The sequence below is a fragment of the Tachysurus vachellii genome, chromosome 8 (assembly GCF_030014155.1).
Source record: "Tachysurus vachellii isolate PV-2020 chromosome 8, HZAU_Pvac_v1, whole genome shotgun sequence".
Lineage (NCBI taxonomy): Eukaryota > Metazoa > Chordata > Actinopteri > Siluriformes > Bagridae > Tachysurus > Tachysurus vachellii.
In genome coordinates, this window is record NC_083467.1 from 24,251,502 (window position 1) to 24,269,001 (window position 17,500).

General features: G+C 39.9%; 1 protein-coding gene across 2 annotated transcripts in view; it reads left to right on the top strand.

Moving 5' to 3' along the window:
- Window positions 1-17,500, top strand: part of cerkl (ceramide kinase-like) — an 82,353-nt gene that overhangs the window by 43,388 nt on the left and 21,465 nt on the right. For both annotated transcript variants that reach the window (XM_060877032.1, XM_060877035.1), the window contains exon 4: window positions 7,106-7,169. In XM_060877032.1, coding sequence (XP_060733015.1) covers window positions 7,106-7,169 — 64 coding nt within the window. The remainder of the gene's footprint in view (window positions 1-7,105; window positions 7,170-17,500) is intronic.

A 17,500-nucleotide genomic window follows, 5' to 3' on the forward strand; every position in this document is an offset into this window, starting at 1 on the left:
ATAACCACTCGTTACAACCGAGGTATGCAGAAGAGCATCTCTGAACACACAACACGTCGAACCTTGAGGCGGATGGGCTACAGCAGCAGAAGACCACACCGGTACTAGTAAGGTGTACCGTACCTAATAAAGTGGCCGGTGAGTGTGTATATATATATATATGAATATTTAAAAAGTATAAATACTGTATTACACACCTAGTAACAGGGTCAGTCCTACCTCCTCTATAAGATAAAAGTTCTTGTATTTTCCTTGCACAGAGTTGCTATGAGATCCTGAATCACTCTTAAGCCAAGATTCCTAATTAGAAATTTTTAAGCGAAAATTAGGATCATTCGTAGAATCTTTATGAATATGGGCCCTGATCTTACCGCACTGAAATGAACTCAACCTACTTATTAACAAACCCATGCCTGCTCATCCGTACATAACATAATCTATCACCTTATCAACTCACATACGTTATCGTCAACCTAACCTAGCTAAATAACCCTGATTTACTTACTTAACCTAATCTAGCTGAACGTTATTTGCCCATACTATAAAACCTGAGCCTCTGGAAGACTTCTGTTTTAATATGTAACACAGAAGTATTTATTTATATACAGTTGTTAAGGCAGGAAATATGAACCGTGAATATGTTAAATAAATTGTGTGAAATGTGCTTGTGTGTGTTCGTGTCTGTCTGCCTGTTGTGATAGTTGTGATAGCAGTATATCTTCAATATGTGTCTGTGCACTTGTGATGAATGTGAACAGTGTGTGTGTGTGTGTGTGTGTGTGTGTGTGTTGTAGGGTTATATGAGGGTTTGGGGTGTTCCGTGTTCGCAGACACTAATAATTAGAAAGAATTGTGTGTCCTCGGTCAGTAACCTGACCCAGGGGGTGGAGCTAAACCCATCTGTTCAAATCCAGTGCAAGACCGCCCACTCTTCCCATTCAACTCTGCCATACACACCTACAGTCTCCTACACACTCATACACACAGAGTGAACATACTCTCTCACACACACACACACACACACACACACACACACACACATACACACACATACAGAAACACACTCCTCCTTTTGTACACACCCAAATGGACAAACACATGCCACAGACATCATTTAAATATATTGTTCTTTATGAAATTTCCAAGTTGTTGTTTTATTAGCCATACAGTATAGTACACTATGTAATGGCTACAATGTCAGAGGATGTTTTTAACATTTCTGTGTTTACAACTACAGGAGTGTTTCCAAAGCTCTGGTGAGAGCTTACAGTTACTGTAGAATCCCCCTGAATAATAACTCAAGCTAACATTGCGATTTCAACTCATTTCCTACTGACATGCTTGTGCCAGATGGATTTATGCTACTTAGCAGATGAGTATTTTTTATATTTTTAAAAATAATGTAGCACATACACCTGCGTGCGTGCGTGTGTGTGGGGTGGGTGGTGTTTTAATGAATCGGAAGATTTAAAAGCTTCTGGCCAGAAACACCAAAGCTATAAAGGTATACTGTCTCGATTTGTATGGACAGATACCAAAAAATAATATACTGCATTCAGAATGTTAAAAAATCTACCCTGATAGAATAATGATGCACAAGATAGATAGATAGATAGATAGATAGATAGATAGATAGACAGACAGACAGACAGACAGACGGATACACGGATAGCCAGCCAGACAGCCAGATAGATAGACAGTTGGATGGATGGATGGATGGATGGATGAACAGATAGATAGATAGATAGATAGATAGATAGATAGATAGATAGATAGATAGATAGATAGACGGATGAATGGATAAACGGATAGCCAGACAGCCAGATAGATAGACAGATAGATAGATGGATGGATGGATAGATAGATGGATGAACAGATAGACAGACAGAGAGACATATAGATAGATAGATAGATAGATAGATAGATAGATAGATAGATAGATAGATAGATAGATAGATAGATAGATAGATAGACGGACGGACGAATGGATGAGTGATAGATAGAAGGATTGACAGACAAACAGACTGACGGATAGATGGATGGATGGATGGATGGATGGATGGATGGATGGATGGTTGGACGGATGGATGGTGAGATACACGGGCAGATGCACGGACGAATGAATTGGTGATGGATAGATGGACAGACAGACCGAAATATGGATGGATGGATAGATAGATGTAAATATGGAAATATAGATGTATATAGATGTAAATATGGATACACAGAGAGACAGACGAACGGATGATTGGATACATAGACAGACAGGCAGACATTTCAGTACCTAAACAATGTTCATACTTGCAGAATGTTATTATTTGTTAAGAGATATGGGTAAGAGAGTTTTTGTGTGGAAGGTCTAAAAGTTATACATTATGATACCAAATAACAAGCAACACATCTTAAAGTTTCAGGAACAATCACTTTGCCCTTCTTTGACTTTCTTTGCTTAATAAAGCAATTTAAATGCAAACGAATTCTAAAGCATTTACTATTAGCTTTCATTTTAAAGGACTCCGACAGTCGTCTACAGACACCAGATGATATATCTATGGGAGATATTTGAGTCAGGTGATAAACAGCTCTTGACAACCAGCATCATCTAAACACCAAGTGAGGAACATGAAGCTTGTGGTAGCTAAACTCTATTAACACACTAGATGTTGATTTTTCCTTTAATTCGGTGCTCAACTTTACACAGAGGTTTAATCTCTTTTATTAAATTATGACTCCATTTATGTGGAATGGTCTTGTTGTCATTATTACAGTCACTGGGCCTTTTTAGACTTTTACTCATCTAATTATTTGGATCACTACTTTTTACTTGCATCGTTCTTCTTTTCATAATATATAATTACGTGTACACATTTTTCGAGGAACTATTCAACTGTTTAATACAAGGTCAACACTGTTATATACTCTAACCATCTCTCTCTGTCTGACTCTCTGTCTTACTCTCTCTCTGTCTCTCTCACACACACACACACACACACACACACACACACACACGCTCACCCAAACAGCAGGCAGTCTTTCCTACAGAGCAGTCTGGGCTCTAATGGATATGGCTCTGTGATCGCCGAAGTCATTGGAGCAGTAATTCGGCTCGGTGATGGTTTGGCTCCGGGGGTGGTTGGGGGGGTAGCGACTGTAGCACAATCTCCCACCATTAAAAGACACTTTAGCATAATCGAAATTAAAGATCTCATTCTGCAGGGCATTGCTTTGCACAATTGCGATGGAATTAGCCTGGAACGTTATTGAGAGAAATGTGCAGGAGGAAGTCTGAGATGGCAGGAGCTCATACTTCAGTTTAACGTCGATCTTTTATGTCTCGGAAAGCCGTGATTCCATGCTACATATTCTCATTCTGATGATTGACATTCACATGTAAGTACTTTAAAGACTATTACTGTAACATGTGTGACGTGTGAAACCTCTGTGTGTAGCTCATTATTCATGAAGTCAGTCTAAATGAGCTACAGTTCTGTTTCACCACGTTCAAACAACCGCTTTAGGGGTCATTTGTCCTTAATTTTGATTTGCAGCTGCTCCCCCTGTAGGTCACTTTGGAAAACTGCACTGTGTCGTTAACACCTTCTGAGCACCTGGACACTTTAGTGTTGCTATAAAATTCAGGCAAAAGTATATTTAAATATAAATATATTTATTTTTATTTTATGTAGTATGAAATACTGCGTAAATATACAGTAAAGCAATTTTTTTTGCAAATACAGTTTTTACACAACAGTGGAAGTCTTTAGTAGAAGCACCTTGAAGGATTATTGAGGAATCCTCAAGTGGTTATCTTATATTTGTGGAACTGTATTGACTCAATCTACTTTTCATATGGTATATTTGCATTTAAAACTATTCTGAGGCCCTGTTCCAGTACTTTACTTATTTACGAAGCCAGCCAGACTGGTTCGTTATTTTAATGCCCCAGAAATTAAACAAAATACTGACAAAATAATAAGTCGCAAAATAAGATTACAAGATCCAGTCATAATATTAAATGATAACTGAGATTTTCATAAATTCTCTACCATTGCTTTGTACTTGATGGTTTATTTATTTATCAAATAAATAAATATTCAGGGGGGTCACGGTGGCTTAGTGGTTAGCACGTTTGCCTCACACCTCCAGGGTTGGGGGTTCGATTCCCGCCTCCACCTTGTGTGTGTGGAGTTTGCATGTTCTCCCCGTGCCTCGGGGGTTTCCTCCGGGTACTCCGGTTTCCTCCCCCGGTCCAAAGACATGCATGGTAGGTTGATTGGCATCTCTGGAAAATTGTCCGTAGTGTGTGATTGCGTGAGTGAATGAGAGTGTGTGTGTGTGCCCTGCGATGGGTTGGGCACTCTGTCCAGGGTGTATCCTGCCTTGATGCCCGATGACGCCTGAGATAGGCACAGGCTCCCCGTGACCCGAGGTAGTTCTGATAAGCGGTAGTGAATGAGTGATACATTCATTAAAAATGATGATATAGTGCTTCTGTTAAAAACTAAAAAAAAAGCACATCTCGTAGTTCAGGGCTTCCAGATGTTTCTGATTGACTGTTGCATGCATGCATTCATTTTTAATCTCCCATCTATAATCTATCTATACCCATATATAATGTATATACCCTACCCATCTATAATGTCAAGTGTTTAACAGTAGCTGAGTGATATGGGTTGGAACCAGACAGTGAGCTTTGTATCTATTCTCAAGCAAGTGTGTCTAAAGCCTTTGTAATAAACACTTGTGTGAAGGGATGATGTAGGTAATATAACACTTTCTGAAGCATTTCAAATGTTAAAACAAGAGAATCAGTTTTGTTATCGAATTACGTTCTGATATGGGGTTGTTTGCTGGATGTTATATTTTATGACTACAGGTATTTAATGCATTCATTGATAAAGACTTAAAAGCACATTTGTACATCACTCTGGATAAGATTTGGCTTCAGATGCTTTAAACGTAAATGTAAATGCAAATATTTTATTTATCTCTATATAGGATACCAGGGATTGAAGCAGGAAGTAGAATGTGCAGTGTTTAAACAAGTGTAATCTTGTTAGTAACAGAAGCATTTGAGGTTGCGTCCCATAAGAGGGATAGATAGTAGGTAGTTGATTGCATCAGTGTGTGTGTGTGTGTGTGTGTGATTGTGAATTTGTACATGTTGCTACTGCCAGGTAGCTCTACACCATAGCAGGATTACTCTCCACATTCATGCCCAAACCCCATCCGTTTGTAAGTGGCAGATCTGCAGTGTGATGTGCCTCATGACCCGTAGGCACAGCTGCTGTTTAGTCCATGGCAGAGGTGCCCCAGAAAAATGCACAATACCGTTAAGTGGGCCACGAGTAGAGACAGCAGAGAGCATGAGATACCATCTGCAGTGGTGCTTTCCCTGTGCTCCCAGCATCCATTGGTGTTTTCCTGGGCATTTCTGCCACACATGGATTCCCCTGTGTTGTTATTATTACAGTCGTTGATTCTATACAGAAACAGTTAAACAGCACTTGGTCACCTGGTGGTGGGTTAGACTTGACCACCTTCCTGGATTTAGTTGCTTCGAATATTGCTAGAATATATTCATTCAGAGTGTCTGGTACGGAGGTGCCTTCGTTTGGGCAAGATGTTACGTCTACCTGTAATCAGTGACACATTGAATGCCTTTGAATATTTGACGTGAAAGTGACATGACGTGACATACGGCTAAGTACGGTGACCCATACTCAGAATTCGTTCTCTGCATTTAACCCATCCAAAGTGCACACACACAGCAGTGAACACACACACCATGAACACACACCCGGAGCAGTGGGCAGCCATTTATGCTGCAGCACCCAGGGAGTTGGGGGGTTTGGTGCCTTGCTCAAGGGCACCTCAGTCGTGGCCGGCCCGAGATTCGAACCTACAACCTTAGGGTTAGTAGTCAAACTCTCTAACCATTAGGCCCTGTGGGTCGTTGTTATTGTAGTCTTATTTTTCTGGAGGCATATGAGCTTTTGGCTTATTTGATGCTGAGGGTGAGATAACGTCTGGCTGCTTGGTGTTGCTCTGTCAACTGATCTGGAGGCTTTATCACAGCTTTGAACAGAGATTGGAATCTAGTATTTATCCAGGGCCTCTTACTGGGATGCACAATGATTGCTCAACATCATGAACACACTTGCTGATAAATCCGGTGACAGATGCTGCCTATTCCTCTATGTCAGTGTGGCCACTCTGCTGTAGCAGCCTCCGTGAACATGTACCAGTCAGTACAGTCAAGAGAGAGAGTCTTGAAGAGCTTAACTTGGCCCCTTTGACCAAACATTGTAGTACTTGGTGGTAGGTTTCTTGCTGTTGGTGGTATAATGTGTTCTCTCGGGTGAACCTGCCGTTCCAGATCCTGTTGATCACTAAATGCCGTGCTTAGGCTAGCTCCATTATCAGTGCTGATGCCGGTTTATCGTGTTGCAAACCAATTCTTGCCAACGCTGTACATGGTTCCCATGCTGTGTCTAGCCATTGTGATAGTTTGTTTATTGGCAAGGAGAGCAGAGAAAAGCAGCACGCAAAACAAAGGTAACGCACAGTTTTGCACACTTTTAATATCCCGAACTTTTAATGGTGTGTGCCGCCATGTTGGAACTGAATCTGAGAGGAAAAGCAGAGAACTTGGAGCCAAATGGGCTACAACAGCAGAAAACTACATCTGGTTCCACTGCCGCCAATTAACAATAGTCATCTGAGGCTAATATTTCACATCATACAACAATCACTATGGTTTCTCTACACTCCTGGATGACTGGCGTGATCCATTGACCTGGTTTTGTGTTCCAGCGATGTTTATGCAGGAAATATGTTTGCGGGGGTAGTGTCTAAGCTGACCTCGTTTTCGTGTGGCTCGAAACACAAGGCTGTTCGTTTTGTACCACATCTCTTTCTCTTGATTAAAAATGCAAACAGCATGCGGATATAAATTCTGCTTTACAGCCAGGACCATATGCTCAGTTCTAGTTGTGTGCCAAAGCTTGGATGAGGCTACTAAAGGCCATTATCACTGCTTCACCTTATTTATTCTTTTATTTACTTATTTATTTACTTTCAACTCTTCTTCTTCCCTCCGTAGTCACAGAGAGAAAAGGCCATGCTCTGTCCATCCTGAAGGAGTGCAGCTTGGACCAGTATGATGGGTATGTGGCTTCCAACATGTTTCTTCTCTTCTCTTCTCTTCTCTTCTCTTCTCTTCTCTTCTCTTCTCTTCTCTTCTCGACCCATCTTGTCTCGTCTCATCTCGTTTCTTCCCTTCCCTTCCCTTCCCTTCTCTTCCCTTCCCTTCCCTTCCCTTCCCTTCCCTTGCCTTCTCTCCACTATGTACTGTAGCTTTAGTGTGCTCTCATTTCTGACCCTTTTACTCCCTTTTTAAATCTCTTTTTAATCTGTCTCTCTCTCTCTCTCTCTCTCTCTCTCTCTCTCTCTCTCTCTCTCTCTCTCTCTGGCAATATTAGTATCGTGTGAAAGCGATGATGAAAATAATATTGCACTAGCCTCCCCTCTGGAGATGGCATTTAGCATTTAGCCCTAATAAATAAAGTGGGGTTTAAAGAGAGAGCCGGTCATCCAGAGCAGTAATACTCTGATCAGTGCCATAGCATCTCTCTCTCTCTCTCTCTCTCTCTCTCTCTCTCTCTCTCTCTCTATCTCTCTCCCTCTCTCTCTCTCTCTCTCTCTCTTGCTCTCTCTCTCTCAATTAGGGTGGGCCACTCAGGCAGGTGGATCTTTAATTACTTGCCTGCACTAGAAGGAATGATGGAGCACAATATGTCTGGATAATGCAGTCTTACACACACAATCTCACATCATACTCTTAGTTCCTCTGAACTAGTGCACTGGAATGCACTTTCTCAAACTGGACTAATAAAGTACCTGTCGGTCTGTCTGTCTGTCTGTCTGTCTGTCTGTCTGTGTCTATACCCTTATCTACGATCATCCATTAGAGTCCCATCGCCTGGCCTCGGGGTTGCGTGTGTGGTTAAGGGTGGGGGGAGTGTTAAGTCTGGCGCCATGCTTTTTGATTAAAATCGCAGCATGTGGTACGACGGTGAGACAAAAGGGACAAGGACAAGCTGAGTGTACTTTAATGGATGTACAGAAATAACTTAAATAGAGGAATAGTTTGCCAATTCATGAGAGAGAGCATTGGGAAATAATCATTTCTGTAGATCAGTTTGTATTTGAATACCTCAATGAATGCTGACATCATGGGTGTATATGGAATAGTGATATTCCACACTGATCCAACACCCTAATTTACATCCTGAAGTACACCAACCTTCTTCACCAACCAACACTATTCTCCAGCGCTGTTCATCAAACCACCAATATTCTTTAACATTCAACATCAGTCATTAATATGCAAACTTCAACCCAATTTTTTAACCCAAAATTAACAACAACCAAAATCCTCCATCAAATACCAACACTGTTCATCAAACACAAGCATTTTTTTTAAACACCAACACTAACATTCTCTATCAAATGCCAACCATTGCCAACCAAATGCCAACACCACCATTTTCAAATAAACGTCAACAATCTTCATTAAACATCAAAATCCTCCATCACACCAAAGGTAACATTCTCTATCAAACACCATCATTCTCCATTAAACACCAGCATTCTCCAGCACACCAAAATTCATCAACACCAACATTCTCCAACAAACCCCAGCAGTCTCCATCACATCAACACCAACTAACTACTTTACACCAACACCAACATTTTCCATCAAATCAACACCAACATTTTCTATCACACCAAAATTCAACACCAACATTCTCTAACAAACCCCAGCAGTCTCCATTACATCAACACCAACATTCTCTATCAAACCAACACCAACATTCTCCATCAAACCAACACCAACATTTTGCATCACACCAAAATTAAACACCAACATTCTCTAACAAACCCCAGCAGTCTCCATTACATCAACACCAACATTCTCTATCAAACCAACACCAACATTCTCCATCAAACCAACACCAACATTTTGCATCACACCAAAATTAAACACCAACATTCTCTAACAAACCCCAGCAGTCAACATTACATCAACACCAACATTCTCTATCAAACCAACACCAACATTCTCTATCAAACCAACACCAACATTCTCCATCAAACCAACACCAACATATTGCATCACACCAAAATTAAACACCAACATTCTCCAAAAAACCCCAGCAGTCTCCATCACACCAAAACCAACATTCTTCATCACACCAACACCAACATTCTCCATCAAACCAACACCAACATTTTTCCTCACACCAAAATTAAACACCAGCATTCTCCAACAATCCCCAGCAGTCTCCATCACACCAACACCAACATGCTCCATCAAATACCAACAGGGTTACATTTGTATTAAATCATAAACACCAAAAGTAACCAGTATGCAAGTGATTTGGTGATTTGGCTTTGAAAGTGAATTAGCCTTGAGAAGAAACTTCATTCATACACAGGTACTGATTATATTCAGTTTGTTGGTACATTTGCTGGTGTTTGCTGTTTATGGGTTTATCAGAGTGTGATGGTGAACAAGTGTGAGTGTGTGTGTTCTGGGCTTTAGTTCTCTCCTACAGCTAAGGCCTTGGCTCCCACCTGAGCTAAGAGACAGATGGATCAGGTGAGGGAGGGGGCCTACTTGTGCTCTGCTACTCCCTAAGCCATTACACTCCGTGAGCTCTTCCTCACAATCTTCTTCCTCATCTCTTCCACTACCTGGTCTATCTTATCATTCTCATGTAGGCACTGCTTAGGTTTTACCTGCTTGAGTTTTTCATCTATTTATTTTATGAATTTCATGCACAGTACAAAAGGAATTATTTGCCTTGTGTTTTTACTTATACAAATGTGTTTTTTGTCATAGACCACCAATCACCAAAATGTAACTACAGTAGAACAATGACACCTTAACACCAACTGAAACCAACTTTCTCTATAACACGCTAACACACACCATCGTTTTCCATCAAACACACACCGATAAGAAACACGATTATTTACTATTGGCCATTTACATCTAATGGCATATAATTCTTATTTATCAAATATGGACACCAACAATCACAAGCACACATGCATTCAGACAGCAACATAGTGAGACACTGAAAAATACAAACAACAAATAACACCAAAAAACCCAGACACTACAAACAAAAACTACAAACACCAAAACAACATAACTAGACATTGAAAAAATACAGACACCAACAAACACCAAGAAAAGCCAAAATCAGACACTAATAAACAGTCAAACAATGAAAAACTACAGATATGACAAACACCAAAAAGTACAGACAGACACTGAAATATTATAGACACTAACACCAAGAAGTACAGACAGACACTGAAATATTATAGACACTAACACCAAGAAGTACAGACAGACACTGAAATATTATAGACACTAACACCAAGAAGTACAGACAGACACTGAAATATTATAGACACTAACACCAAGAAGTACAGACAGACACTGAAATATTATAGACACTAACACCAAGAAGTACAGACAGACACTGAAACATTATAGACACTAACACCAAGAAGTACAGACAGACACTGAAATATTATAGACACAAACACCAAAAAACACAGACACTGAACAATTATAGACACAAACAAACACCAAGAAGTACAGACAGACACTGAACAATTATAGACACAAAACACCAAAAAAACAAAGACACCGAACAATTATAGACACAAACACCAAGAAACACAGACACTGAACATTTATAGACACAAACAAACACCAAGAAGTACAGACAGACACTGAACAATTATAGACACAAACACCAAGAAACACAGACACCGAACAATTATAGACACGAACAAACACCAAGAAGTACAGACAGACACTGAACAATTATAGACACAAACACCAAGAAACACAGACACTGAACAATTATAGACACAAACAAACACCAAGAAGTACAGACACTGAACAATTATAGACACAAACAAACACCAAGAAGTACAGACAGACACTGAACAATTATAGACACAAACACCAAAAAACACAGACACTGAACAATTATAAACACAAACACCAAGAAACACAGACACTGACAGACACTGAACAATTATAGACACAAACACCAAGAAGTACAGACAGACACTGAACAATTATAGACACAAACACCAAGAAACACAGACACTGAACATTTATAGACACAAACAAACACCAAGAAGTACAGACAGACACTGAACAATTATAGACACAAACACCAAGAAACACAGACACCGAACAATTATAGACACGAACAAACACCAAGAAGTACAGACAGACACTGAACAATTATAGACACAAACACCAAGAAACACAGACACTGAACAATTATAGACACAAACAAACACCAAGAAGTACAGACAGACACTGAACAATTATAGACACAAACACCAAGAAACACAGACACTGAACAATTATAGACACAAACAAACACCAAGAAGTACAGACAGACACTGAACAATTATAGACACAAACACCAAGAAGTACAGACAGACACTGAACAATTATAGACACAAACACCAAAAAACACAGACACTGAACAATTATAAACACAAACACCAAGAAACACAGACACTGACAGACACTGAACAATTATAGACACAAACACCAAGAAGTACAGACAGACACTGAACAATTATAGACACAAACACCAAGAAGTACAGACACTGAACAATTATAGACACAAACAACAAGAAGTACAGACACTGAACAATTATAGACACAAACACCAAGAAGTACAGACAGACACTGAACAATTATAGACACAAACACCAAGAAGTACAGACACTGAACAATTATAGACACAAACACCAAGAAGTACAGACAGACACTGAACAATTATAGACACAAACACCAAGAAACACAGACACCGAACAATTATAGACACGAACAAACACCAAGAAGTACAGACAGACACTGAACAATTATAGACACAAACACCAAGAAACACAGACACTGAACAATTATAGACACAAACAAACACCAAGAAGTACAGACACTGAACAATTATAGACACAAACAAACACCAAGAAGTACAGACAGACACTGAACAATTATAGACACAAACACCAAGAAGTACAGACAGACACTGAACAATTATAGACACAAACACCAAAAAACACAGACACTGAACAATTATAAACACAAACACCAAGAAACACAGACACTGACAGACACTGAACAATTATAGACACAAACACCAAGAAGTACAGACAGACACTGAACAATTATAGACACAAACAGTAAGAAACACAGACACTGAAAAATTATAGACAAAAACAGTAAGAAACAGTCAGACACCGAAAAACTAGACACCAACAAACACCATGGAACACAGTCATGCACTGGAAAACTATAGACACTAGCAAACACCAAGAAACACAGATACTTAAAAACTACAGACACCAACAAACACCAAAGAACACAGACAGACACTGAAAAACTAAACAACAGATCAATTTAGAGTTAAATGGCAAACTCTAAAGCAAAGTTTTCTCAAGCAAACATTCACAAATTGACCAACACCATCAAACACCAACAATCTCTCCATCTGGCTTGCTAAACAGAACTTTGGTATCGCCTTTGCTCAGAAGGACATGTGCTATTTTACCTTTAAAACTTTCTAAAAGACTGCTGTAGTTTTTTCCATCCAGCTAACAAATATTTTTTTTAATGTATTGTTAATTGCACTATATCTGATAACTGATCAGCTTTAAATGTCTTGGTCATGCCAACAAAAACGTTTTTAACCAGGATGCTGTCAAGTGGAAAAATAGCATCTGTGACTGATGTTCTAGATCCCTGAGGCCTGAGGTACAGGTTGTAGTGATTTTCTTAGAACGTGCAACTGGATTTGGCAGGCAGTACTTGATTTTGAGCCTTGTATAATTTTGTCGGAGAAAGTGCTGGATGATTTCACTCTACACTGCAGCGTGTGAATACATTTCAGTCTCCGGAAACATCACAGCGGGTTTGCAGTTATGCGAGGTGTCTGATTAAAGAGGGAAAAAATGGACCTGCTATCGACATGTCGCTAAAGCTCAGGGAAAAAAAAAAAAAAAAAAAAGATCTCATTGTCTTTTTGCAGTGTTTTCTTGGAGAGGAAATGTTCCATTGTGTTCGGCAGATAGGCACGCTCTCGCCACCCCTCGCCACACACACCCACCCACACGCACACATTAGCTCTCTATCTCGACTTGCCTAATTAACCTCAGAAGAATTAAGTTTGAAAAGGTAATATCACACATTTTTCATTAATAGATCATAACTCATTAATTACTGCAGTAATCTAACTGTGCAGTAATGGGACTGGTGCTATTTTGGGTGCACTTCTTGCAAGGTCGCGAGTGCAAGACACGTGTGACACGGTGCCATCTCTCTGCACGTACCCGTCTCGTGTGCGTCTGCGTGTGTGTGTTTCCATGCCACAATAGGCAGGTTAAAAAGGTGTCACTGCTGACACAGTGGCAGTCATTGTGTTCACACATTAAAGGTAATTATCATCTTCTTAAAACTGAAAAGCTGAATTTATACCCAGTGTTTATTAGAGACTATCTTGGGGATCTCTAACCACATTAACATTAGGAGCAGACCGTTCTCAGGGCTCACAAAGAGATCGTTCAGATCATATATAGCTATATTACAGAAATGATCATCAGGAGGATCGACAGGCATTTCTTTATGATGAAGAGCAGATTCATTTAATGCATTGTTCAACTGTATGACTATTCATCTAAAATTTGTGGTTCATTTACAAAAAATTACCTGCTGTTAAAAATATGGATGAACGACTTACACCATGACTGAATAATGACAACACTTAGCTTTTAACACTTTTAACCATTAATGATCGTTCAGCGTCACCTGTTCTTTATTTAAAACACCGACAGTTACAGACTTTGATGTAATCAGACCAGAGGGGATAAATAATCAGACCAGAGGAGATAAATAAAATAAATCTGTAAAAGTCTTAGTGTAAACTCCTGATGCCTGTCCTTTAGCTCTATAGCTAGTTTTATTATCTGATCATTTTATATACAGCATTTATCACTAAGATTTGCACTGAATTTTTGAATTAAAATTGTAGATTTTCAAGAATGTATTGTATGCATTATTGTCATATAGTTTGTGGATGCAGCTGGAGTTTGTGAATTTCCCATAGGGATGAATAAAGTGTCTATCTATCATTTGGCAGACACCTTTATACAGAGCAACTTACATTATTACACAACTTATGTTTAAGGACCTTGCTCAGGAGCCAAGCATTGGCAGCTTGGTGGACATGGGGTTTGAACTAACAACCTTTTAATTGGTTGTCCAATGCCTTAACCACTAAGCTAGAGCATGGTGGACATGGGGTTTGAACTAACAACCTTCCAATTGGTAGTCCAATGCCTTAACCACTAAGCTAGAGCATGGTGGACATGGGGTTTGAACTAACAACCTTCCAATTGGTAGTCCAATGCCTTAACCCCTAAGCTAGAGCTTGGTGGACATGGGGTTTGAACTAACAACCTTCCAATTGGTAGTCCAATGCCTTAACCCCTAAGCTAGAGCATGGTGGACATGGGATTTTAACTAACAAACTTCCAATTGGTAGTCCAATGCCTTAACCACGAATCTAGAGCTTAGTGGACATGGGGTTTGAACTAACAACCTTCCAATTGGTAGTCCAATGCCTTAACCACTAAGCTAGAGCTTGGTGGACATGGGGTTTGAACTAACAACCTTCCAATTGGTAGTCCAATGCCTTAACCCCTAAGCTAGAGCATGGTGGACATGGGATTTTAACTAACAAACTTCCAATTGGTAGTCCAATGCCTTAACCACTAAGCTAGAGCATGGTGGACATGGGGTTTGAACTAACAACCTTCCAATTGGTAGTCCAATGCCTTAACCACTAAGCTAGAGCATGGTGGACATGGGGTTTGAACTAACAACCTTCCAATTGGTAGTCCAATGCCTTAACCACTAAGCTAGAGCATGGTGGACATGGGGTTTGAACTAACAACCTTCCAATTGGTATTCCAAAGCCTTAACCACTAAGCTACCAAATCCCAGATGCGTTTCAGCTAAATAATCTAGTAAACTCATACGAATGGATTGACCAAATCCAAGAATCATGCATATTCAGAGAAATAAAGCTGCTAAACAAAAGTATTTTTAAGTTCTCTATAAGATGTGTTCACATCTGCACCAGGTGAGGACTCTTGCTCTAGGTCTAGTCTTAGTGGTGCTAAGTCTTAAACACGACAGGATTAACAGGCTAAGATAAGGCACATCACATCACACTGTTTTTTGGCAGGTGGTAAGTGTTTCAGGAGGTACTATAGCACCCCCTTCCCCCATTAAACATACACACACACATACGCACACGATCCTTCCATCAAAAGATCCCCTGGTCAGTGTTTATTACCATGTTTACATTGGGTCATCCATTTTCTAAAGTGCTTGAAGTGTTCTCACTGAGCTACGAAGCCCTGCAGCGTGCTCTCATTTGCATGGGCCATCATTTACATTTATCCTTTGAAATGGAATTTGTAACCCTTTTATTCAAGGGTCATATTTTTTTGGCAGAATCCCATCCAAGCACAGATCTGTACTGGGCAGAACATTTAAGGAAAATAAGTGATAGTTCTTGATATAGTTGATCATCTAAGACATGTTTGATGTGTGCAGATTTGCATTAGAGCTGCAGGGCTAATGCAAGTAAGGGAAACATACTGTATGGCTCCCGGTTTAGCATCGTATAAGCTGCATGTCTACATCGTTACCCAGTTATCTCAAACAGATTTGCATATCGGTTTATGACACTGTTGTTTAGAGACAAAAGAATCACGCAGAGCTATATAGTCGAAGGTCATATCGAGGCCATATCGCTCTCTTCCTCGGCATAATCACCGCTCATCATATCATTTACTGTACTGGTATCAGACTCCGTCTCTATATAACCTTGTACTGTAATAATATATACTGTCGAATCACAATGTTATTTTATGAGAGCACATCCTTTTTTTGTGCTACGAGTGTACAAATGTAGCATAAGGATTTCACAGAATTTTATAGACGCTTAATCACTCATGCACATGACGGTACATTTGAAACTTGTATTATTTAGATGACATGCTAATTTATTCTGTATGTAATCTCTCAAGGTGGCTATAATGATATTCACCTGCATTGTACATGCTAAACTGATGTCTATATGATTAGCCTTTTATCCCCCCACATTTATTTTTATTTATTTATTTTTTTATTTTAAATAGTCATTTTAAAAAAGGAGGAAGTAGGAAAAACAAATGTCTCATAGTAAAAACTCATTACTTATTTTATATTTATATATTTTAAATGAGGATGAGGTTCATTTCTGAGTCTGGTTCCTGTCAAGGTTTCTTCCTCATGTCTTCTCAGGGAGTTTTTCCTTGACAGCGTCGCCTCCGGCTCGATCATTAGGGATAGATGCTAGAGATAAATAGTAACTTAGTTTTAAACTTTTTTACTATTCTGTTTCTATACTTCTGTAAAGCTGCTTTGAGATTATGGGAATTGTTAAACGTGCTACTACACAAATAAATTGAAATGAATAGAAAAGTATCAGACTTCTGACTTACGATAAAATAATTATTTTAATAATCACACTATTGAAAATGTCTCATAAATGGATTTCCGTCATAAGTCGAAGAAATGAAGTGCAACTGTACTGATAAAAAGGGTAAAAAAAAATCATTACTTAAAGTGAAGACCTTGCTTGTATTTCCTCACTCATTCATCTTCTACCGCTTATCCGAACTACCTCGGGTCACGGGGAGCCTGTGCCTATCTCAGGCGTCATCGGGCATCAAGGCAGGATACACCTTGGACGGAGTGCCAACCCATCGCAGGGCACACACACACACACTCTCATTCACTCACGCAATCACACACTACGGACAATTTTCCAGAGATGCCAATCAATCTACCATGAATGTCTTTGGACCGGGGGAGGAAACCGGAGTACCCGGAGGAAACCCCAGAGGCACGGGGAGAACATGCAAACTCCACACACACAAGGCGGAGGTGGGAATTGAACCCCCAACCCTGGAGGTGTGAGGCGAACGTGCTAACAACTAAGCCACCGTGGCCCCCTTGTATTTCCTCAAACAGCTTAATGAATAAACGTAATCAATTAAAGGTTTTTCCCCATTTGATCTTGCCATAATCATCATAATGGGAAATTGGTGGCTCAGCTGGTTAAGGCTCTGGGTTGTTGATCGGAGGATCGGGGTTCAAGGCCCAGCACAGCCAAGCTGCCACTGCTGGGCCCTTGATCAAGGCCCTCAACCCTCCCTGCTCAAGGGGCGCTGTATCATAGCTGCCCCTGCACTCTGACCCCAACCTCCTCAGTTGGGGTATGTGAAGAAAAGAATTCCACTGTGCTGTAATGTATATGTGGTGATAATAAAGGCT